The 25695-nt window shown below is 34.0% G+C and overlaps 3 protein-coding genes across 3 annotated transcripts; 2 read left to right on the top strand and 1 right to left on the bottom strand.

Moving 5' to 3' along the window:
• Window positions 1-8690: 8690 nt before the first annotated feature.
• Window positions 8691-9923, bottom strand: LOC130969682 (uncharacterized protein C6G9.01c). The gene is made up of 2 exons (XM_057895529.1): window positions 9694-9923; window positions 8691-9387 (listed from the first exon to the last, which is right to left on the bottom strand). The coding sequence occupies exon 2, from the start codon at window positions 9350-9352 to the stop codon at window positions 8966-8968; it is 387 nt and encodes a 128-aa protein (XP_057751512.1). The 5' UTR covers window positions 9353-9387; window positions 9694-9923; the 3' UTR covers window positions 8691-8965.
• Window positions 9924-18715: 8792 nt separating this feature from the next.
• On the top strand, window positions 18716-21727 carry LOC130969351 (patellin-3-like). The gene is made up of 4 exons (XM_057895025.1): window positions 18716-19908; window positions 19985-20109; window positions 20226-20361; window positions 21316-21727. The coding sequence occupies exons 1-4, from the start codon at window positions 18829-18831 to the stop codon at window positions 21571-21573; spliced, it is 1599 nt and encodes a 532-aa protein (XP_057751008.1). The 5' UTR covers window positions 18716-18828; the 3' UTR covers window positions 21574-21727.
• Window positions 21728-25009: 3282 nt separating this feature from the next.
• Window positions 25010-25400, top strand: LOC130969352 (defensin Ec-AMP-D2-like). Its single transcript, XM_057895026.1, has 2 exons — window positions 25010-25064; window positions 25139-25400. Exons 1-2 carry the CDS (start codon window positions 25010-25012, stop codon window positions 25306-25308), a joined length of 225 nt encoding a protein of 74 aa, XP_057751009.1. The 3' UTR covers window positions 25309-25400.
• Window positions 25401-25695: the final 295 nt, after the last annotated feature.

Below are 25695 nucleotides of genomic sequence, written 5' to 3'. Positions count from 1 at the left end.
TCTGCGCCGCCTGTTGTGTCGCCACCAGAGGCCTGGCACCAAGGAGCTACTCCACTATGGCCCATGTCTTCAGATTGTACCACCTACCAAAGTCACGCAGGCACCCCCAATAGGGTTCCCGTGTGCACGTAGGCCCAGGTGGTACGCCACGTCTTGCAGGGTGATAGTCACCTCACCCCACAGGAGATGAAACGTGTACGTCTCCGAACGCCATCGCTCCACGAGTGCCGAAACCAGGAAATTGTCAAATGTGAAGTCCCTGAAACACATCGTGTTGCCGAATCTGGCCTCAGCCAGATACGGGACGATGGCATCCGGTGGAGGAAGGGTATGGCTGACTCACCGGGGAAATAGAAGGCAAGGCCTCTGCGGAATGCAAAAATAAATTTTTAACCTATAAAGAGGTAATAATACAATTTTCTACTCTACTTAAGAACAAAGTACTACTACTACTTAGGAACATACTACCATGTGTCTACTCTACAGCTGTCGCTAAATTACTTATGTTGATAAGCAAATCCTAATTAAGTCAAACAAATCTTACACAAGCAAATATTGTTCTAAATTCATCATACAATCCAACCCCTAAAGCATTTTACTCAGTGCTTGTCACTACAAGTCTACCCTAACAATGTCCACATACTTAGATTAACCAAACATAACGTGACTAACCTCAAAGTCGGCTGCCCCGGGGTGCCATCACCGAATCAGACTCAAATATGGTTGGAAACAGTTAAAAAAGGGGAGAAAAAGTTTGACTAGGTCAGAGTGGGGTCTAGGAACAGGCTGTAAATGACTTATACTTATAGGCGCCGTTCAATTTTATCTCGTTTACAGTGTAAACGAGATAAGGTCTATCTCGTTTACACTGTAAATGAGATAGCCACGACGCAACTGACATGTCATATCTCGTTTACACTGTAAACGAGATATGACTAAGGAACGCAAATCGGTAAATATTTTTAAATTTATTTATTTCAGTAATTAATGCTTTATTTTATTTATTTAAATAAAAAATCCTTGTCACGGTTTAGGTGCAAAATTCAATGGGCTAAATCCACAATGAGGAGTCATGGTTTATAAGAAAAACCAGCTACAAAAACCGTTATCAACCGTCAAGGTTTATGAAGGTGATAAACCATTAGGAGCCATTGCAGTTTATATGTAATGACTATAAAAACTGTGATACAAGCCACAGATTATTTATTTGAGTCATTTTTGAAATTCATATTGGAGAGTTTTCAAAGAAAAGCACGTGGGGATCACGCACGGATGGAACCATGGAAGAAGAAGATCGTGTCTACCGACTAAACGATGTTACCTAGGTTGCTAAAAATATCATTGCAGAGATTATATTAGTGCAAAAATTTGTGCTTAGCTTTGTTAGATTTAAAAAAGTAATACTATTATTGATTAGAAGTAGATTTTGAATGCTAGTTTTATTGTCTATTAATTTTGATTCATACAATTTGAAGTAATATATTGAGTTATTTGATCATGTATTTGGATATTTTATTTAAAATTAGATGAGATTAAGCAACTTTAATTTATAAAAATCAATTTAATTGATTTTTTGCTGTAAAAATTTTAGTTAAAATTTTATTACAATCAATTTTTTCTTTTGTGATGTAGCTGTTAGGTGTATTCACAGTTTAGAAGACAATAAAATATGTCTCTATATGACCCGATTATACCATATTTGGAGACCGCTAGGTTGTACCACCTAACTAGGCATAACAACTATTGGCTCAGGCTGGAAGAGCTTTTGGTTAGCGCATTCATTGAGATGTGACATCCTAAAACACACACATTCTCGATGTTGTTTGAAGAGTGCACTATCACATTAGAGGATGTAGCATATCAGTTGGAGTTTTTTATCGATGGCGAGGAAGTTAGCAAGTGACTGACATATTTTTCACAGTTCATTCCTCACAGGAAGCCAACGTAGGCATAATTTGAGGAGCTATCGGGTGAGTTTTTGTCAGTAAATAAGGTCAAGTAGATGACAATCCACTTCATGTGGTTTCATGATAAGTTTAGGGTGCTCCCTACCGATGCCAGTGAGAACACAGTGCATAAATATGCTCGGACCTACTTATAATATGCTCTCCACTAACTTTTTCGGGGACAATAATGAGAATCGAGTTCAACTTTGGTGGTTGCTGTTTGTAGCAAAACTAGAGGAGCTGAGTAAGTATAGCTGGGGTTCAACCGCTTTTGGATGATTGTACAGATGCATATATTGGGTAGCCAATAAAAATGTGACCAACCCGGCCAACCCGTTGTAGCTACTACAGTTGTAGATATTCTAGCAGCTTCCCACATTGAAGCAATATAACACATTTTCTTTTCCATTAGCATCCTACAATTGAATGATTTTATATTGGTGATATTTATATAATTGTGCTAGTGTATCTATATGTTGAAATAATGATGGAATTGCAGGTGGGCAAAATATCTACGTACCTCGGACGAGAAAAAGCCGAGGGTTTATTCAAATGGGACTTGCGTTGGACAGATTGCAATATCATCCATGTTGTTTCGACTTCTAATGGTTCTTAGACACCCTTCCCTTGCATGTCTCACGTTGGGATTAGGAATGACAGTGGAACCATTGTATAGGAGCCAAAACCTTCTGGAATAGGTAGTGTGAAACCGATTCTATACACATTAAACACCTTCATCATGCGGTATACATCATGAACATAGGTCACTCAGTTGAGCCGCAAGTGAGCACAACATGCGATGACATGACAACATGGGTAATTCAGGGATTGGAAATAGCCACAGTCGCACATATGGCCCCTCAATGATACTCTTTATGTGCCAAGTGAGAAGTTACTCATGGGACTCGTCTCGGCCAGAGTGTACTCGACTGATGCCTATCAAAAAGTGTCACAGTAAAGCATCCCAAATCCCTTAAGTTGCATTCTATAGCCTTTATCAGAGCTTGCCAGAACTGATGACTAGTCCTAGCTAAGCCTTTTCCACTTGTCCTCAAAGAACAAATGGCTTTGCAAGCCTTCTATATATTGACTTCACCAATAAAGTGATCGGAAGATTCCTTGCGTCTTTCATAACAGAGTTAATACACTTGGAGATCTTCGTGGCCATGCATCTGAATCGTCTTCCATTGTCATGATGTTGGGTCCACTTATTGTATTGCATTTTGTTTTTCTAATCACACATAGCCGGGTCCTCTGTCTTTAGAATGTCAAACCAGTAGTCAAACTCTAGCCTTGTTTTCGCATACGGATCCTTACCTTTGAAACTCAAAGCAAAATTTACTGCAATATGGCAAATACAGAATGCATGATAAGCACTTGGAAGGAGCCAACCACCATTAAGAGCCACCAAACATCCTTGATCCCATTGTGTCTATAAGATATAACAAGAATGCCTTACTGCGGAGATACATGCTGGCAAAGATTGGACAGGAAAATGTATTAGGATTTCGCATTTTCTCCCTCAACAAATGCAAATGCTACTAGATGATGTTTGAGTTCTGACGATCGGATTTTCTATCGGTAAAGAAATTTAAAAATATAATCGCGTTGTAAGTATAGCTTCTAAACCAACAGAGAATCCTTTCGTACAAAAGTTTTGTTTGTCACTTAAGCAAACCCAATAAAAATAAATAACCGAAGTATTCAAACCTCAGGTCGTCTTCTCAAGGAATTGCAGGGAGGTGTATTTTATTATTGGTTATGGAAAACAGTATTTTTGGGTTTTTGAAATAAGGAACAAGTAATTTAAATGACAAGAAAAATAAATTAATAATTAAGAAAACTCTTGGCAAGGTATGAGAACTGGAATTCCTATCCTAGTTATCCTTATCAGGTGTGATGAGAATTAGGTTTTAACCCCACTTGGTCAGCCTTTACTAAACAAAGGATGGTCAAGTGGACTAATTAGCTTGATCCTCAAGTCCTAGTCAATCCTTATGGAAGGACTAGTTTTAGAGTGATCCAGATCAATCAGTAATTCCAATTTCAATCAACAGCTGAGTTTGATAACTCAAGTGTCTCCAATTAATCAACCAAAGCTAAGAATGTAAAAAGCTAAATAAAATCATAGATCTGAAATACCTCAAATTGTATTAATAGAAGAAAATCAATCCAAACATAAAGAGTTCATAAACCAAATTGAGAAAATAAGTAAAAGAAACATTAAACCTGTGATTGAAGAAGATAAAATCTTAAACCTAATCCTAAGAGAGAGGAGAGAACCTCTCTCTCTAAAAGCTACATCTAATCCTAAAATTGTGAATTTGAAAGTTGCATGAATTGTTCCCGATGAATGGATGGATTCTCCATTTTATAGCCTCTAATATGTGCTTCTGGACTTGGATCTGGGCCAAAAGATGGTTCAGAAATCGCTAGGAGCATTTTCTGCAATTTCTGCATATGGCGTCTGTCACGCGTACGCGTGGGTCACGCATTCGCGTCATCTGGAGTTTTGCTCTTCCGCGTGTCCGCGTCAGTCACGCGTCCGTGTCAATTGCGTTCTGCGCTAGGCACGTGTCCGCGTTGTCCATGCGTTCGCGTCGTCTGTGTTTTGCACTCAGCACGCGTACGCGTCGTCCACGCGTTCGCGTCGCTGCTTTTTCTTCAAAACTCCATTTTTGTGCTTTTCTTCCAGTTTTGTATGTATCCTTTTTGTTCTCTAAGTCATTCATGCCCTATGAAACCTGAAAATATTGAACACACAAATCACGACATCGAATGGTAATAAAGGATAATTAAATTTAATATTTTTAAAGCATAAGAAACATGTTTTCACATAAATCATAAAATGAGGAAGGAATAGTAAAACCATGCAATTTACATGAATAAGTGGGTGAAGATTTGATAAAAACACACAATTTAAGCACAAGATGACTCATAAAATAGGGGGTTTATCAAGTTCCCATCATGCGCAATTTCCAAAAGCATTGTACCCCCATATTTGCCATATAAATTATTACCATTAATGCTGACAAGTGGATTACAATGCCAGAAAGCCTCAATACACAGAGAAAATGTCCAAGATAAACGTTGGAAATACACCATAGAATCATCGGTCTAATCCCAACTCTAACAGGAGAAGTCATTAGCACTGCAATGCTTCTAGTCATGATTGACTTCACATCAAGAATCTATCGTGGCACTTGCTGTAAGACTCTTCCCAATCTCCAAATATCCGTGCTACTACATTTTTCTTTGCCAACCAAACCTTCTTGTAACTAGGTCTAAAACCATAACTTGCCTCTATTGCTTGTTGCAAGATCTTTATTGTAACAGTAACATCAACCCTAACTAACAAAAAAATGAAAGCACATATCACATGATAATCAAGTTGTCTGTGATCACCAAATATCGATGTGGGTAAACAAGTGTGAAGGCCATTACACCTCTTGACCTTCCAATTACCCTTCTTTGCTGAACTAATATCCGAATCAACCAATTGTATCATGGTACTTGAGGTGGTTTGATTCCAACACTCTATACTCAACTTCATGACGGATGCTATAACTCTTCACACTAAGCATGACTTTCTCTTTATTCTAGAATAATTAGTCAATTGAAATTCCATTAGAGTGTTCATATTGTGCAATCTTTAACCCCCCAACAGCATACTCAAAGTCCAGTTGTTGCAGTTGCAGCATCACCTCCAAGATTAAGGTGAAAAAGTGTGGCGAGTATTACTGCATGATGGAACTAGATAGATCCTGTTGTGTAGATGGGTTGTTCCTTGTATTCTCATCACTGTCTCCATCTATCTCTGCAGGCTCCTCATCTAAATCATCTTCTCGCATTGTGTTTTCAACCCAATCTAATCCTCTATCCTGTGCACCATCAGAAATTATATGAGGAAAACCAGCCATTGCAACCGCAAGCTTGCCAAACAAATGATTATCTTCCATAACAGATGTATTTCCATTGTTGCGATTTAAATCAATCGCAAAAGATGGAGATGCCACCAACGCTGGCACTGATGCAACTACAGGCATCGAACTCGAAGCTTCCCCAAGCTAGCTGATCCCTTAGAACTGACGATAACATCCTCCAGCTTCGCATACAGCTAGGGATGACAATGATCTCCATGGGGACAGGGATTTGCCCTCCCCCCCCCCCCACCCCACCGCGTCCCCATTTTAGTAAAATGCACCCCATCCCCTCCTCATTTCCGTCACGGGTCCTCGTAGTTTATTTCTTTTCGGGGGAGGCAGATACTTGCATGTATCTATGGATATTAAGTTTTAAATTAAAAAAATAAAACAGAACTATAATAAAATCTTATACAATTCAGCCAAATATATCAAATTAAACACAATTTAAATACAAATTTAACATAATAACATATACATAAGATTTCTAACATATAAATTAAAATAACATGAATTAGAGTTACTTACACAACTTTTATATATATATATATATATATATATATATATATATATAAAAGGATATTTAAGTAAATTTCTTTTCGCGGAATTTTGCGGGTCCCGTTAGTCTCCTCATCATGCGTGCAGATTTTTTTTGCGATCCCTACATAGAACTCATGGCTTCACACTAGATGACACCATGACAACATAGATATTATAGAATAATTTCTCCACCCGCTTAGTTCTATATACCCCAAATTTTTGTAATATATTGGTTTGAACATCCACAAAAATATTTGATGAATGGATAAAAACACTCAAAAAAATTTTGTCGATAAACTTTATACTCTATCTTTGCTTTTTTAAATCTTCCCTTTGTAATGTACAAAAATTAAAAAATAATCTTCACTAGACATTGTATTTAACAACTCTACATCAAAATCACGTTCAGTCAGTATTTATAAATCAATTATCAACCATAAATCACTACACTCTCTCAAGGATTACCAAATTCATGTAACTTGCTATTGTATTTTGCATTTTATGTATTTGTGTTTCCCTTCGTAAATCGCTACCGCTTGTGGCATTTCTGTTGCTTTTTCGTTCAACATAAATCACGACATGCCTGAGCGGTTTATTTGTAGATTCTTAAAACCTTACACTATGTAACGATTTATATAGATTTAATACAGAATATAAATGTAGTTAATCTCCTTTATTTATTTATTTATTGATTTATCCTAATAATAACGATGATGATATTGATATCTATTGTTGGCACCTGGCAGTGCGTAAGTTTCGCATGCTGTTTGTATTAGCTGCACAAGAGTGAATGCTATTTTAACCATTACATCGTTGTCAGAGTAGATAAAGAAAAGGAAAACAAAATGGAGGATGATTAGTTAAAGTGCATCATGGCTAGGAAAGATTGAACAACACTGTTAGTTACATATACCCATCATTGTCATCACATTGATTCATTCATTCATTCATTACATTCACAAAGCTGAAACAAATAGATGCCAACCTACTATTGGGTATTACCGTAAATGTACCTTATAGAGTAAAGATTATTATATTTTCCTTCTAACAACTAGTACTATACTACTATACACTCCTTTTATTTTCTTTACTCCTTTTAAAGGCCTGTAATATGAATCTATTACAAGAGGTTCTCTAATCAGACAAAGGTAGATATAAAGTAAGGGAAAAAGATGTTAGAATGGGGGGAAATGTATACGAAAAATTGAACCACACTGCTGCTTTTAGATGTCATGTAATAACTCTTCTATCAATGGTCTTCAACAGAGTGCAGCCCAAGCCTCTGTCTCATTGAGACATTGACCGAATATTCCTTCATGTTGTTTCGTTCCCATTGGTCATTGTCACCATTGATTGTAATTGACAAAAGAAACTATTCATGTTAATTGTAACTTTATAATCGTATAGATTTCTTCAATAAACAAAGAGGAATAATTTATAAGCATAATAAATTTAATATTATAAAGGAAAAAAAAAAGAGCCAAGCACGTTGGTATCAGTTCTCTCTCCTACGTGTTTCAGTATCACTCAAGTGACAAGGTCTGTGATAATATTTGATTATTCCTTCGCTAATAATGTAAGGTATTGTTTGGACAGCCCAAAGAAAAAAAGAAATGTGTTGCTCAATGCTCAATTCGGAAAATAAAAAAAATAAACAGAAAAATGGAAGGGCTATGTCACTTCGGAATCCTAATGCATAATGTATATGTATACTGCTTTCACAAGATTGAAAGGTCTGATGTTATGGAATTGTGCTATTGATAATAATAATTTGAATGGGTGCGGATGTTATTAGAACTTCATTTGCTGGCAAATGAATTGTGGAGTTAACATAATATCTCATGTCAAATAACTACAAATACGTTGGACTCAAACTACTGCCACATAATTTTTGTTTTAACACAAGCAAGTGGCTGTAGTCTTGTAGATCATAACTACAGACTTTTACCTTAAATATGCATATTTTAGGTGCTTACAACCTTGCAAACTCTAGGTGCTTGCAAGTTGCAACGTTGCCTCCTATATTTTTATATTTCCATCAAAGAAGGCATAGCAAATATAGTTACTTGGACAAAAACTAATACCACCAAACAAAATGAATGTTCTTTCTGGGAATCATCATTCTATAAAGATTCAGAAACAGATTCTAAAACCAATGCCTATAGAAACTATAGTAAGTACATAACAGATATTGCTTTGGCGCATTACTTAAGCAGTAAGAACTAAGAACAACATCCAAATTGAACATGAGAAATTCTATAAAAAGGGGAAGAAAAAGAAAAGAGTTGAATGTAATGAGATTAAGGACTTCAAAAGATTTTCCACTATTTCATTAATAAATTACTAATACCTATGCATAATTGCATACACAATTACATTACAGAGGAAGGACAACAACGAGAGCTATTGTAACTCTGCTCCAAAATTCCAACTGATCCCAACACAAGGTAACCTGAACCCTATTTTGATCCTACTAAAAGTATAATAAGAAAGAAAAAAGGCAATGCATCCAAGTAGAAAGGGTCAAAATCACAAAGCAAAGTTTCCGGCAAAGCATCAAAAGCAGCAAGAACAATCAAATGGACAGAGCGGAGTACCTCCAGCATCTGCCTTATTGAGGCCCAACTCATCTTCAGTGTAGATTGTGAGCCCATCACTGGTTTTCTTTCTTGATCGGGAAGGTTTGTCTAGAAAGCCACCATCATCATTATCATCTTGCTCTTTGGTCTTCTTCTTCTTTTTCTTCATCTTCTTCTTGTTATTATTTGTTTTCTCATCATCAGATTTCTTTCTCTTTTTCCCAGCGAATATTTCATCAATTTCACTACCTGCCTTCTTCTGAGATGGCTTCTCCTCTTCTTCTTGCTCGTGCACAACATTATCATCCTCTTTCAGCTCCTGATTACAGGTCACTTTACAACCGTTCTTCTTCTTCTTCATCATTGGAGTGAAAACAGTGTTACAATATTTGTCAGAACCTAGTGACAAAACATGTATTTTGTTTAGGGTTTCATCAAACACCAAATGCAAATTCGATAATAAAGAAGAGACTCTGCATTTATACGACTGGATTCAAAATAAGGAAAAACAAATCCCGAATAAAAAAAATACGTCAACAACAGTGAGCGGTAATGGAACAATTTCAAACAAACAGAGATACAAATTCAGAAGATTAACAAACAAACAAAAATATAAAAAACACAGATTAATTTCAAATCAAAGTATCAAACAGAAAAAAAAAAAAAAAAAAAAAAACTGCAGATGGAGGAGGAGGAGTCGGTTACGTGGCAGAAGCTGTTGGCGACGAGGCAGGTCCAGTCAGTGGCGAGAAACAGAAAGCCGCGAGGGGCAGACGGCGGATCAGTGTTCTAGATCAGTGGCGACGAGGTAATTGAGGAGGCTGGCAGCGGCGACGACAGGGGAACTCGAGGAGGCCGAACAAACTGCTGAAGGCTGAAGGAAGCGGGACTGCGGGAACCCGGGAGGGGGGGGGAGGTAAGGGTTTTGCAATCTTTTTCTTTTGTCATCTTTTTGGGCCTTAAGATATGGGCCTTACAGAAAAGAATGCGCCGATGATCCATTGCATTGGGCTTCATTGAACTATTAATAGGCAAAGGAGCAGCATGTGTTGGTCTATTATTGGGCCGACCATTGAATCTTTTGAAGAAGAATGTGAATGTGCGTGGTGTGTGGTGTGTGGTCCATTTTGCCATATGTAGTATACCTGCGTTTTGTTCTTTGGTTTTCTTGTCCTCTTGTTTGTTTGTTTCTCATTAACCAAGACCAAAAATTTAAGAACATCCATGTATTCTTGTTTCTTGCTATCTAGAGATAATAAATTAATAATTACTCCATAATTTCACATTGTCCTGTAAGAACCTGTTTGTTTGTTTTAGAGTTGGAAGGTTCCCAAATACATTTTTCACTCGTCGCATATATAAACAAGAAGTCAAGTTATTTGGCTAACCAAGTGTGGGAGGGCAAAATTTACCTTTTTTGGGTCATTTAGTAAAAGAACAATGAAAGTATAATGGGGCATCTAGGGTACAGATGCATTTGTAAAGATGTTTGTCTTTTATGGTTATTTGTTGTTTTTAAAAAGCGTATCACTAAAAGTGTTGTTTAAAGAGAAAGTGTTACCCTTAATCGTTAACTTGGCTCTGATACCAATTTTTAAAATGTAATTTCTATTAACTCTTCGTAAATTTTTAAAATGTAATTTCTTTTTCAAAATTTCTATTAACCCTTCGTATTTTACTTTTATAATTTGTATAGATTTGGTTGGTGGTACTTTATAATTTGCAGTTTCATAATCAAAAGTATTGACCATTTCTACTATTATTAATTCTGATTTTTATAGTTTTTCAATCTTGTTTTAATTTATAATATTCTTTTTTGCATGGATTATTGTATATAAGATCTTTTATCTGTTTGTCCTTTTCTTTAATATAATTTTTCAAATCCTCAAAAACTTCTTTTATTTCTACACTTTCTGTTGTTTCTAAATATCTTTTTAATTTTTCAACTTCATTTTCCATTTTTTCTTTCAACAACTTTAATTCTTTTAAGTCATAATATGGTTTTTCGGGCATTTATAAATTTTTTAAGTTTAGCTCTAACTTGTTTATATTTGTTCTTATTTCTATCCTTTTTATTATAAGGTCATTAATTTCGAATTGAAGATTATTTAATTCCTTTTTATACTCCTTTATTTTACTTTTTAATTTTTTCGCCCTTTTTCTTTTTATTTTGTTTTCTGGTTTTTCAATCTTTGTAAACTTCATTATTTATCTTAGAATTTCTGCAAATTCTATCATCGATTCATCACTATTTTCTAGAGATTCTATTATTTTTTCTAACTCTTCAACTTCTCCTTTTAATTTGTCATAGATTATTTTTAGAGCTTTAAATGCTCCTTGATTTATTTCAGAAAACTGTAAATAATTCAACCGATTTTCTCTTTCAAAGAGCTCTTGTTTCTTGTCTTGATAGGTTACATATATTTTTTCTTTATTTATTGTCATAACTTAGTGTTTAGGATTTCATTTAATTTTTCGACCTTTTTTGTTAATTCTTTTATTTCAGAATTTTCTTCTTTAGACTTTAACTTAGATAAACTTAAAGGGCTATTAATTTTGGATTCTCTTATTTGAAAATTCGATGAAACTAATTTTTCTGATGGTTCTTTTAGTAAAAGAACTGGGTTTTCAATAGCTTTATATTTTGGTATTTCTGTCTTTACAATTTTCTGAAATAATTCATCAACATAAATTCTTTCTCTGTTTTTAAATATTATACTATGATGGCTATTTGTTAAAGCATAATTTATTGCATATGTAATTGAAAATGGTTCATCATCTTGTTCCATTAGATTCTTTCTGTGAAATTTATAAGCCAAACTTATAAATCTTCCAAGATTTTCAGTTGACAAAGGTATAGCATATCCAAGATGGGCATTGAATTTAACATTTACGTTTGCCAAGTTTCCATGAACAATTCCAATTATTTGATCTATTGGGTCATCAGTAATCCTTTTGTCACAGATTGCTAAGCTTATTGGTGAATTAATTCCTTTCATATATGTAGATTTGATTAAGACTTGTATAGTACTAATATGGATCCATCCAATTTTAGATCTTTTTTGTTGATCCTTAATTTTCTCAATCTGTTTACTCAATTCTTCATCATTTATCAAAGCTATTTCAAGTTCTCCATTGGCAGATTTTATCTTTATAGGGGCTTCAAGTTGAATTTTTCCATAGTATATTATATTTTTCCTATTAAAAACTTCTTTTAAAAGATTTTGTTTATTAAAATTTTCATTTGATTTGAGATTTAATTCTGTTTTTAGAACAGCCTGTTTTTCATTATCTAATAATGCAGATAATCTATAATAGTCAGATTCTTCCGTTAATTCTAAACTTTCTAAATAATTCATAACTAAGAGATTAGGATAAAGGCGTACCTTTCTGGAGAAAAACTTCTTTTATTTAGAATATTTTACATAAGATGTTTTTTATCTCCAGAGGGGAGATTGTAGATACTAACTCCAGAGGGGAGTTTAGAATTGGTTTTTCCTAAGGGAATTCTTCTTCAAACTATAGAATCGCCTCGGCAGCTTCCTCCTTGCTCTCCTAGCATATGAGTACTCTTAGCCTCCTGCTTTCTATGGTTTGATGATCTCTACAATTGCCTAAGCAACCTATTTATAATGGTTGGGTCTGATGGACAATTCCCATCCTTACCCTTCTTATGACGTCATTGCTTACGTCATTGTTTATTATCTTGCACCAGCTACATTGTTGGTGCTCTATGACCTAAGCGCTTACGTCATTATGCAATAATGTTGAGAGATGCTTCAGATGTGCTGTCCTCCTCTTTCATTATGTGGCCTTCAGATGCGTTGTCTCCTTCCTTTATCATGTGGGTTGATTCCGTTTCATTATTGCTTTCTTCAGATAACTCTGAGACACATAGCTGGCATTTGTGGTCTTCTCTGTCTTTTATCAAATAGCAGAGATTCCTTTTTATCCCTTCGGGGAGCTTTTCTAAGAGCCCAGATAAGTTGTAGAATGCTGATTCAAATTCCACTAAGAGTCTCATCTCTCTTTCTTCAATTTCATTCCTTTTACTGGATACAAGCAAAGTATTTTTGCTTTTATAATTGATTCTTGTGTGAGATTTCCTTGTTATCCTTTGAGTTTTTTCGAAGACCCTTGCTAGTGTGCTGGCTAGTCTTCCTTCATGACTGTAGATTGTTAAATCTTGAACTTGATCAATTGGTTGAAAATTTCCTAGGAAGACGAACATGAAGATTACCTGATGTGCTGGAACCAAGCATTCTTCTTCTTCATTAAAAATAGGTTGACTATTCGTAAATTTTAGGGATATATCCCTTGGATTTACGTTGTCAATCATATTTTTAAATCTCTTTACTGCATCAACGAATCCTGCAGGAAACTCACTAATAATTTTTAAATCATTAAAAATTAAAATTGTATCAATTAATCCATACTGAAAAAACTGATAGGTGTCAGATGGGGAAGCATCTGGAAATATAACCAGCTTTGTTAGCTGTTCTTTGGCAATAGGATAATATCTCAAGATTGCCCTTTTTTCTTCAGTCCAATTTAGGACTATGTTAAGGGTTTCTCTGAGATTTGATCTACAGACCCTTTTCTTTTCCTTGATTTCAACCCTTGTAGGAATGTTTCTTATTATCCCTGTTCTCTGGGTTTGAATTGGAGCTTTATCTGCTCTTTTTAGGGTTTGCTCTGGATGAAGAGCTTCATATTCCCTGAAGGATTCTTTTGCTTCTTCCAGTGTTAAAAACCCTCCTTTATGAATTATCCTTGATTGATGTGTAAATGGTGCTGCTTTTTCCCAGGCATCATATACTCCTTTCATGGGGCCATTATAAATTACATAATATTTTTTATCTTGGGTGGATTTTTTGATAATTTCAGCAATTGTTTTGTTTTCTGGAATTTTTTGTTCACCTGATTTGTCCACCACGCTTAGCTGGCTGAACTCTGATGGTTTTGGTTGTTGTGTTGATTTCATTGCTTCGATGGCCTTCTTGAGGGATTGGATCTATATCCTTATTTGTTGACAATGCTTGCATTTTTCGAGTTCTTGTTCGTATTTTTGAATTTCTTGATCTAATGCGTTGTAGACGAACTCCATTCTCTTGTTAATGTATCTGCAATAACATTTTTGTCACCCTTAATATATTCAATTTTTATTGGATATTGTAACAAAAATAATTACCATCTTACCAATCGTCCATGATTATAATCAACTTTTAAATTATATCGTATAAAACCTGTTAGGTAACTTGAATCTGTCCTTAATGTAAATTCTTTGGGTAGTAAATCGATTTTCCATTTCTTAAGAGATTTAATTGCTGCCAGAGTTTCCTTTTCATGAGTGGTATATCTCTGTTCTGTTGGAGTAAAAGTTCCTGAAATATACCTGCAAAGTAATTCCTTTGGGGGATATTTAGAATCTAGTGATTCTTTTTCTTGTTCTAAGCTTTTTATAGCTTTCTTAGCTTTTAGACATCCTGACCAGGTTATGTCTGAGGCATCTGTTTCTACTATTAAGTAGTCATTTTCTTCTGGAATATAAAGTTCTGAAAGTTTTTCACATAATTCTTTAATTCTTTGAATTTGCATACTATCTTTTTCATCCCATTTCCATTCTTTTTTAGTACTTATTTTGGAAATAAGCTTTTAGTGTATTCTGTTATATTCTTTAAAAATCCTTGATCAGAAATATAATTTATACACCCTAAAAATCTTTGTAATTGTTTTCTATCTTCTATTTTATTAGGAAATAAATTTACTTTTTCTAGAACATTTGGTTGTAGTTTTAGCTTTCCTTCAGTGGATAGAATTAATCCAAGAAACTCTATTTCTTGTTTTGCTATTCTTGCTTTCTTTTTGCTAAGAACTAATCCTTTTTCTTTACATCTTTCTAAAACTATTAATAATTTTTGAAGATGATCTTCTTTATCCTGTTTTGTAAAAATTAGTATATCATCAATGTACACTAAAATAAATTCATTTAACTCCTTTAGATTTTCTTCCATAAATCTTTGATAAATACCTGGGGCTTGTTTTAATCCGAATGGTAATACATTCCATTCATAGAGCAACACACTTGTTGATTCTTTTGTTGGGCAAGTAAAAGCAGTTAATTTCTTTGTTTCTTCGTCTAAACGAAGTTGCCAATATCCTGATTTTGCATCAAGAGATGAAAACCAAGTTGCTCCTTTGATTTTTTCTAAAATAGAATCTTTTCTTGGAAGTTTATGAGCATCACCAATAGTTGCTTCATTCATTTTCTTATAGTTTATTACCATTCTTCGTTTTCCCCTTTTAATTTCATTATTGTTTTCAACGTAAAAAGCTGGAGCCGCATGAGGACTTTTACTTAATCTTATAATTCCTTTTTCCAAAAGATCTTTACATTCTAGTGAGAACTCTTCTCTATCTCTTGCGGAATAAGGAATTTTATTTGGAACATTTATCTCTTTTGTGGGATCTTTTTAATTTAATGCTTACTAATTCGTTATTTGTATTTTTAATATCTAAAGGATTTTCAGCACAAATTTCATTCAAAAGTTCTTCTATCTTTATTTCAAGATTATTTTTTGGAATATTTATCTGAAAGTATAGATTTAAATAACATGTTTCTAATATAGAAAATATTTTAAATTTTAAGATCTTATCTATAGTAGTAGTTGGTATTTTTATACGTTTTGATTTTTGATTTATTGAAGAATCGTGTGGAGCTTTTAAAACTATATATGTTAATTCTTGAATGAATGGATGATATAGCTTTAAAAAGTTATTTCCTATGATAAAATCCATTCCAGAATCTAACATATATATAGATGGAACAATGAATCTATAATTTTGAATAAAAATTTCAACCATCTCTGCTTTTGGTCAATTTTATGTATTGATTTGTCAGCTATTCTAACTCTTAATGGTTTCTTTAATTTTTTCCAATCAAGTTTTATATTTGAACTAGCAAAGCATTGTGTTGCTCCAGAATCTATGAAAGCATTTATAAATTTTTCTGTTATTTTTATAGTAATAAATGTAGCATTATTACTCAGTCTCTGAGTCTGTTTCTGAGACATATTCAAAAATATAGTCTAAGTTATCATCAGATTCTTCTAATGGTTCCATGAAACAAGACTTAGCAATTTCTATTTGTTTAGTAAGATCCTTTTTATCCTTCTTTTTTGGGCATTCATTTGCGTAGTGTCCTTCTTCTTGGCAATACCAACATTTACAATTTTCTTTTTTATTCGGGCAATAGTTATTTCTTTGTCTTTTGTTTTTATTGTTATTTTCTTTCCTAAAATATCTCTTTTTTCTCCAATTTGGATAGTATTTTCTTCTTCTAAATTGATATTTTCTTTTTCTTTGAAAATTTTTATTAAGACCATATTTTTGAGGTATCTCTTCATTATCCTGACAGCAAATTCTAATTATATTTGCAAATCTTTTTTGAGTTGCTTCTTGCATACAATGTTCTTTTATTTCCTCTCTTATTGCAGAGGTTGCTCCACCAAAATTATTTTCAATTGTTCCTCTATTTATTTCTCTTATAAATCTTCTCATTATAAATTCATTAGCAGGATATGGAAGTTTTGTTATATACATACTGAGATAATGATTTTTATCTTCTTCTTTTAATTTGTAATAATATATTCTATATTCACATATATAAGACTCCACATTACATAAATCATATATCTGAATATTAGCTAAATGGTTTTTTGCTTCTTGATATTCCTTATTATAGACTTCTTGTCTATGATCTATAATATTTTTTCCAAAAAATTCTTTATATAGAATCATCATTATATATAATATCTTATCATAAGCTGTTGTTTTTGTTTCTAGTTCTTCTATTATTTGGTTTTCTATTGATGTCATATAATCTCTTATAGTTCCTTTAGTATGAAATCCTATGTAATTCCAAATGTCTCTTCCAGACAATTCACTAAGTTTTGGATTAGTAAAGGTTTCTAATAAGAAGGAATTCAACCAGTTTTCGAAAATTTCTTTTTCGTTCTTTTTGCAGTCTAAATCGAGCATTCTTTCTCCTTCCATTTCCTGGATTTTAGGAACGTATTTTGATGGTATTTTTGTATATTTTGAATCTTTATTTATAAATCCTTTTTTAAAAGCATAATTATCAAAACCTGTTTCCCATTTAAATTGAGATTGGTTATCCTTAGATGTTCCAGCTTCATTTTTTACTTGTATTGGAATTGCTGGTTCTTCGTCACTTGAATAGTCTAGAATATGTTATTCATTTTCTATATTTTCATCATTTACTAATTCTTCTTCTATTTGAAAACCATGTTCCATAATATTATTTTCTTGAGCCATTTTTAATTGTTTAAAAAGCATTGTAACTTCTTCTAATTTTTCTTCAATATTCATAATTTCAATGGTGGTTTTACTTTTAAGTCTGTTATGTTGATTATATTTTGAAATTTTTCTTCTTTGGGATTCTCTTTTTCCTTATTTCTTTGAAATTTTATAGATACTAATATTTCTTCAAGCATATCTACTATAGAATTTAATTGTGGGTTAAAAGTATGATGAAGATGTGGGGAATCATTTCCATGGTAGCATTTTTTAGAAATTCCATGTGAAAAATAAGTTTTTTCAGGTTTTTGAAGTCCCTCAATAAAATTTATAGTAAAATAAAGATTTTGAGAAAAATCATTTTGTATTAATTTTAAGAATTCAGTGTCATTACAATTAATATTGGTTAAAATCATTAATTTTTGATCTATTAGTTTTGATAATTTAATTATTTCTTCTCTTAAATCTTCTAATTTACTTTTTTCCATTAGGTGACGCTTTTCTTTATGAAGGGTTACGGTTTTAAGTTAAAAGTGTGGTTTTAGAATGTGTGGTTTAGATTTTGCCACATAAGCACATCTTTAAAACAACATCTTTATCATATATTTCACCTGAAAGTATTATGTTATTATTATTATTATTCTTACTAACAGGTCATTTTTTAATTCAAAAGTAATTTAAATTTATGTCATCCCAAAAAAGAAAAGGAAAAAGAGATCCAATGCAATGAAAATGCATGCTGTGCTAATGTGGGCCAAATCGAAAACACTTTAACGGCCTGGATGCAATGGAAGGTACAGCTAGATAGTTGCAAGGGACAACAAAGCAAAAACATGCAAAGGGCTGAACTGCATAAAGTAAAGTACCTACTCGACCTCATAAGCTCCTAACGTTATTCCTTACCCTCTTTTTAATGTTGGTGTATTTCTGTTTTCTATTTAGTTCTTCTTCAATTCATTATTATTATGGGCCGGTATAGTTATCATTACAGGACCGTTTTCCAAATAAATGCTATATATTATATATTATATGGAATTAAAATTGATACACGAACATGAATGTCGGGTTGGAAAATGGAAATCAATTTGAGATGAGAGTGGTGTGGGTGTGAACAACGGTATGTAGGTCCATCCTATTGGATAATAATTTGATGAGCAGAAATGATGTGTATGTAACTTGAGTTTGAATATATTTTATAAAGTGGTGACACAGATACAGATTTGTTATTTCATTTCATGACTTTAAAAAATAATCGGAATATTTGTTTTAAGAAATAAGTTAGAAGAAAAAGCATGATGAGAAGTGGGTAAGCGGCAATGGCGCCGTTGATTTATGAGATAAGTAACATTGCATTAGAAAGAGAAATATAGAACGTGGGGTGTGCTGCGAAGACGAAGAGGTCCCACGTTTGTGAATGTGGGTCCCATATCATGTTCCAAGCTGGCACGTTCTCCTCTACATAAACCCTCGTTCTCTAACCCCTTTCCATCAAATTACTCACCATCTTAAACATCTTCATTGATGATGGCCGAGGAAGCTCCAAAGAACCAAGAGGCGGTGGTGGTTACACATGTTCCGCCGCCTGAGGCCGAGGAAGAGAAGAAGCAGCCCGTGACTTTGGGCACTCACCTCTCCAAGCTTCCGGAATCCGGAACCTTCAAGGAAGAAAGCACCAAGCTTTCTGATCTCCCTGACACCCACAACAAGGCGCTACAAGAACTCAAGAGCCTCGTTCAGGAAGCTCTTAATAACCACCAATTCTCTGTCCCTAACCAACCCAAGCAACAACACAAGCCTGAAGAAGCTGTAACTGCTGAGAAAGAAAGTGAAACGAAAGAGGAAGAAAAAGCTTCTGAACCTGCCACGAAAACAGACAACGAGGAGGAGGTGGGAGAAGAAGTGAAAGAAACCGCAGTGGTTGAGGTTGAAGAAAAGGTGGTGGCTGCTCCATCCATTGATGATGATGGTGCAAAAACTGTTGAGGCTATTGAAGAGACCGTTGTTGCTGTCTCTGTTTCAACAACAGAGAGTCCACATCCACCGGCACAGAAAGTTTGCCAAGAAGCCAAGGAGGACGTGCCATTGCCACCGGAAGAGGTATCCATTTGGGGGATACCACTTCTTGCAGACGAAAGAAGCGACGTCATCCTCTTGAAGTTCCTTCGCGCCAGAGACTTCAAAGTGAAAGACGCTTTCGCCATGATGAAGAATACAATCCGGTGGAGGAAAGAGTTCGGAATTGATGAGCTAATGGAGGAGAATTTAGGTTGTGATGAACTGGAGAAGGTGGTGTTCATGCATGGATTCGACAAAGAAGGACACCCTGTTTGTTACAACATATTCGGCGAGTTCGAGAACAAGGAGCTGTATAAGAAGACATTCTCTGATGAGGAGAAGAGGCAGAGATTCCTGAGATGGAGGATTCAGTTCTTGGAGAAGAGTATTAGGAAACTGGACTTCAATCCTGGCGCCATTTCCACCATTGTTCAGGTCAATGATCTCAAGAACTCGCCTGGTCTTGCCAAGTGGGAGCTTAGACAAGCTACCAAAGAAGCCCTTCAGCTACTTCAGGACAATTACCCTGAATTTGTGGCCAAACAGGTTCATCTTTTTTGTTATTCTCAAATTGCATGCAAATCACTAGTCATATAAACTATCCTCTTTGCCTTTGGTTCAGGTGTTCATCAATGTGCCATGGTGGTACCTTGCTGTGAATAGAATGATAAGCCCTTTCCTTACCCAGAGAACCAAGAGCAAGTTTGTGTTTGCAGGGCCTTCAAAATCAGCAGACACCCTTTTGAGGTTAAGGCCAAAAGATTCAAACTTTGCTTATTCCTTGTCTTTTCCGTTTAGTTTTCTGTTTGGATTCTGCATAGCTTTTAAAGTGCCCTCTTTGTACTTTTATTTGGTTATTTCAGATACATTAGTGCAGAGCAACTTCCGGTGAAGTATGGTGGACTAAGCAAAGAAGGGGAGTTCGGAAACTCCGATGCTGTTACGGAAATCACAGTGAAGCCAGCAACGAAACATACGGTGGAATTTCCTGTTACTGAGGTGAGTTTTTTTCCTTCGTAATTTTCGGGATTCGTTTGGTTTCGAGAATCCAAAGAACCAAACATTGGAACGTGGAATATTGCATTGGATTCCTCTGTCTTCAACCGTTGAACACTATCTACTTCATTGTTGGAAAACGTTTTTTCAAACATTTTATAATTCCGTATATTAATGTCAGAGTATGTATACGGAAGAGCCGTATATAATATTTGAGTAATACTTAGACCTAGAAACAAACAACATATGCATTTTCCAATGGCAAAATAAATAAATAAAACAAGCATAGAAAAGAAAACGTCTAACTCTAACTTCCTTTGTGGTAGAGCTAGGAGGCAGGATTAATTGTTGAATTTTAATTTGAAATTATTTCTTAATATCGCTAAGAGCCAAAATATTCCCTTTGTCCAAGTTATGTTGTATTTTTCCACCGTTTAGTTAACCTATAAAACATGCGTGTGGACCACTTTGGTGCTTGATTAGCCCGATTGTATATTTTGTACAATACAAACAATAATATGAATTTGTCAGATACTTATGTTGCATATCCGGCGTTTGACAAGGATTTATGAAATGAAACATGAAAAAAAATACTTACTGAAAAATAAAAAGGCGTTATGTTCAAGAGTAAGAAAATAAGTCTCTGCAAGAAAAAAGGGTTTTCAACACAAGCTACTATAATATGATCTCTTTCTATCTAATGATGATAGTGATGTTGACATTGATGCTGATCCATTTATGGAGGCTGCATACTTAAACCCTACACCTCTTTTTTATATATGTAAAAAAATATTAGACTATTAGAAGCCAGATACAGTGTAAAGGATGAATCACTTTACAAAAGAAAACCTCGTGCAGTGGTTAAATGAATCATTCACTGCATAGAACTGTTATGGTATTATTATAGTCTTATAATTTTATCAATCCAAAGTTTAATTTTGTTTTGGGAACATGCAGAAATGTTTGCTTTCTTGGGAGCTGAGAGTTATAGGGTGGGAAGTAAGCTATGGTGCTGAATTTGTTCCAAGCTCGGAAGGTAGCTACACGGTGATTATTCAGAAGGCTAGAAAGGTTTCTTCATCAGAAGAACCAGTGCTTTGCAACAGTTTCAAGGTTGGTGAGGCTGGAAATGTTGTCCTCACCATTGATAATCCAACCTCTAAGAAGAAGAAGCTCCTCTATCGCTTGAAGACCAAGACTTCCCCTTCTGATTGAAGAGCAGCAGTGCCTGAATTGAATGCATGCTCTTTTTGTTATTTTTCCTTATATATATTTTGTTTTTGTTATTATTATGTGTTCAATCAATTATATATAAAAATACATATATATCTTCTATATATAATGCCCTTTCTGTGGCTTTTCTGTTTCATTATTACTATTTATTATTATTATTATTATTTGTAGCTGTTTGTCATTATTGAAGATAAGTATCAAGGTGCATAATTGGTCTTGGAGTTATATAAGAGTGAGTCCTTTAATTTCTTATTCATATTAGGGATGGAATATGGCTCTATTTGTAATGTATACGTATGTGATGTTATCCAAATCATGTAAATATATAGGTGGGGCCTATATCTATTTGTATGTCGCTGGGATTGTAATCAAGCATGAAATGTGCTTGAGAGGAGTCATGATCGATGTTCCCACTTGAAAACAGGGATGAAAAAGTTGATGTGAACATCTATCTATTATTACTATCATGGCCCAATACCCCTTCTAAAATGTCACATTATATTGCAGTTTGGAGTTTGGACTCTACACCAGTCACCCTAAACCTTATAATACCAAGCTACTAACAGTCTGTACCCATTAGCCTGACAACCACATATTGTTGTAAACTTGTAATATAATCTGTTTAATTAAATAATAATTATGGTTATGCATACTGTGGCTATCATGTACATGCTGTATACTGCTTTCTTTTCATAGTCCTTAAGGCTTATCTAAGCTTTAATAACCCTAGAATCTTTGAGTTCCATGTATATACCTAATACCTGTTGAGTGTTGTCTTAGCACAATGTGTTCTACTAAATTGATGAATGCGAGGGTATTATTTAAGGGACCCTAAAATATTCAAAATATTCAATTTTAGTGTCCCAGCAGTACATTGCTCACTTTAACAACCTCCTCCCCCTCTTTCTCTCTTTATTTTCTTTATTTTTTTGCACCGAATTTCATCATAAAACCCACTGATTAGTACACTAAGTCTATAACATATCTAGCTTCCTTTTTGTTTTTTAATCGGATTTGAATAGAAATGCTTTTATATCTATATAGGTACCTGTGTGTAACCTTTTGATACTTTTAAGGCATGAAGTGCTGGACGAGGGCACCACCATCATTCAGACCAACGAGGCAACAAAGTTACATAAGTGTTTTTTGTTTCCTTTTGCTAGGTAAAGAAAGGCATAGAACAATTGGTACTTTTTCATCATTCATCAACCCTGTAAAATAACTAATAACCTCGGTTATATTAATGAATAATGACTATACACATTACATTAGTGAACTTCCTTTAAACCTTATGTTAAATAATATATCAGATCTTCTGGAATAAACGAAGCAATCATTTTTCTTGAGATGACAACTACTTCTGTTATTTATATATGTGCAAGTGTCGAATTTAATTTTTTTTTTATTTTTAGTTCTTTTGGTCAAGTTGAACAAAAATACTATTTCAATCTAAATTTTATGCCTAAGGACTACTGGAATGATGATAAACCGGTCCAATGTATATATAAAACCGTTAAAGTTACGAGTGCGAGGAGAGTCTAAAAAATGAATCTCATATCAATAAAAATAAGAAAAAATAAGAGTTTATAAATTAAGATATCCATTAATTTGATGTTTTAAGATTTGAAATTAGTTTGATATCTTTTAATTTTATATTCTCTCAACTGATTTTCCCTTAAAATTTCTTTTATGGTTGAGAGTTTTTTATGATGATCTCACAAAAATTAATTTTTTATTATATATTAAAATTATTAATTAAGTTTTGTATAAAAGTATTCAAAATTTAAGATTTTAATATATTTATTGAAATAAAAAATTTAATAATTTCTACTAGTAATAATTTAAATCTTACTATGTCCTTTAGGTAAACCTACATATATAAATCTACGACTTGTCTAATTTTGCTGTTAAAAAGTGCGAATGAAATGACAAAAAATGATTTCTGTGATGAGGGAAAGTATAAAAGTTAAAGGGCTTAAGAAGGCTAAAGCCCAAAGGCAAGTTTATGTTAATTACTTCATTGTTAAAGGGTAAAGAGGATCGACCAAAAAAAAAAGGGTAAAGAGGAGAGTGAGTAGGGTCTGAATGTTGGAACTAGGAAAGAAAGAGGGTGAAGGGGGGAATGGATCCTCTTAATTTTTTTAACACTTAAGAGAATAAATTATAATTTTTTATCTTTAATTTTATAAGTGAAATAAAAAATAAATAGAAAAGAGAAAAAATAATAAAAGGTGAAGTGAAATTAAATACTTGACATCATCCATTTTTTTTTTTTTTCACTAGAGAAAATCTACTCCTGGATGAAGGTCCCATTCAGCGACAAACACTTCCATTTCACTAATTGCCTTTGCTACTGCCAATATAAACTCTTTTTTTTTATGATCAATATAAACTCTTCTATGCTCCTAAAACTAAAACAATTAAAAATAGTAAAATACCACCTTTTTTTATAGAAAAAATACAACTTTTATTTGGTCATGAAAAATACATTTATATAAGGACAAAATTCTGGGCCGTCTATAGTAATGGGCCAGAAATAAAAACCTTGTAACTTAAAAGACTTAGTTGGGGTTACTGACAAGGAAAAAAAGGGTGAGTTGGGCGAAGATAAATAAAACAAAACTGGGCTTCCGAGACCAACACGAAAGTATAGAATTTACCCTTATGTTTGGGTAGGAAATATTTAACTCCGGCGTCTACAACAACTTTGGTCTTTGTAGAAGGGGCTCAGTCATATTCATATGTTTCAAAGCCCCAAATTCGTAGTAGTTGCTACTGTTAGTGAGATCCCTTTTCCATTTCCATATCATAAAATTTAGGAAATTTATCTATTTGTTTTGGTTTTGTTAATGAATAAATGTTGTAATAATATTTGTTAAAGATTATTTTCAAGAGAGATCTAAAATTTCCAATACATTTTTGGAGAGTCACAAGAGCACTCTAAGTCTCTGTGCACCATTGCAGTTGCACGTGAAACAGATAGCATGCATGTATTGCATTTGCATACGGTCCAGTGAAGACAAGTGTAGTGTGGTCGCCAATTCATGACAAATGCACAATGATCCAACACACAGGTTTCAGTTTCATCACCGCTGCTTCTGGCGCGCTTTTCAATAAAATTTATATCCCTGGCCCTGGTTGTTGGTGCCGTGCGTGCCACAGCTACGCGTTTAATTACCATCTAATACTACTACATAAATTAAACTTAACAAATTAATTTGTAATGAATATCACGGTGCGTACGTACGTGTCCTATAGCCACCACAGGACAAAATAATTGAGAACCTATTGTTGCTACATCTGGACAATCCCGTGATCCACCAGCAACACTAATTCCTTTTAATTTTCCAAACCCCCTATAAATAGAGGAGCACTCCAGCTCTTGAAATCAATTAACTAGCAGCAGCTGAATCAGGGGATGGAGAGGGCACGATTTGGGCTTATCCTTTGTTTGGTTCTTCTCATCGCTTCTCGTAATATGTCTCTACCTCTAGTTTTCATATATAATTTCATTTCATATGCATGTATTAATTAAGTATAAATGCAGAGGAGATGGTGGTGCAAAGCGAGGGAAGAAAGTGTGATTCACAGAGCCATCATTTTAAAGGGAAATGCTTTAGCGACACAAACTGCGCATCCGTTTGCCATGGTGAGGGCTTCACAGGTGGCGAATGCCGTGGCTTCCGTCAGCGCTGCTTTTGCACTAGAAATTGTTGATCCAAAAACACACTCCTGTTCACTTCTGTTTTCTACTTTGCTACTTTCTCCTGTGGTGACTATATGTTAGACTCTCAAATAATGTAATAACAAGTGGCAATAGTTTCGAAAATTAATCTCTTTTAAGTAAGGATAAATTAGTGTCTTAATTAACAGAATCTAGTAAATTGGTTGAAATTTTACTCGAAGCGGTAAGAAATTTTATTTTATATGCTTTAATTTTGGTTAAATTATCTAATAATTTTTAATTATTATCTTTACATATAAAAATGATGAAATGGTTAAATATTATTTTGCTTGGTTTTTGGTTCGATTTCTGCACGATGTGTCTACTAAACTTGTATCAAGATCCAAGATATAACCTTTTTAGGAGATTCAAGATATAAC

This window comes from Arachis stenosperma, chromosome 3 (genome assembly GCF_014773155.1).
Source record: "Arachis stenosperma cultivar V10309 chromosome 3, arast.V10309.gnm1.PFL2, whole genome shotgun sequence".
NCBI classification, from domain to species: Eukaryota; Viridiplantae; Streptophyta; class Magnoliopsida; order Fabales; family Fabaceae; genus Arachis; species Arachis stenosperma.
The sequence above is the reverse complement of the archived record's forward strand: the minus strand, read 5'-3'. Positions and strand labels throughout refer to the sequence as shown.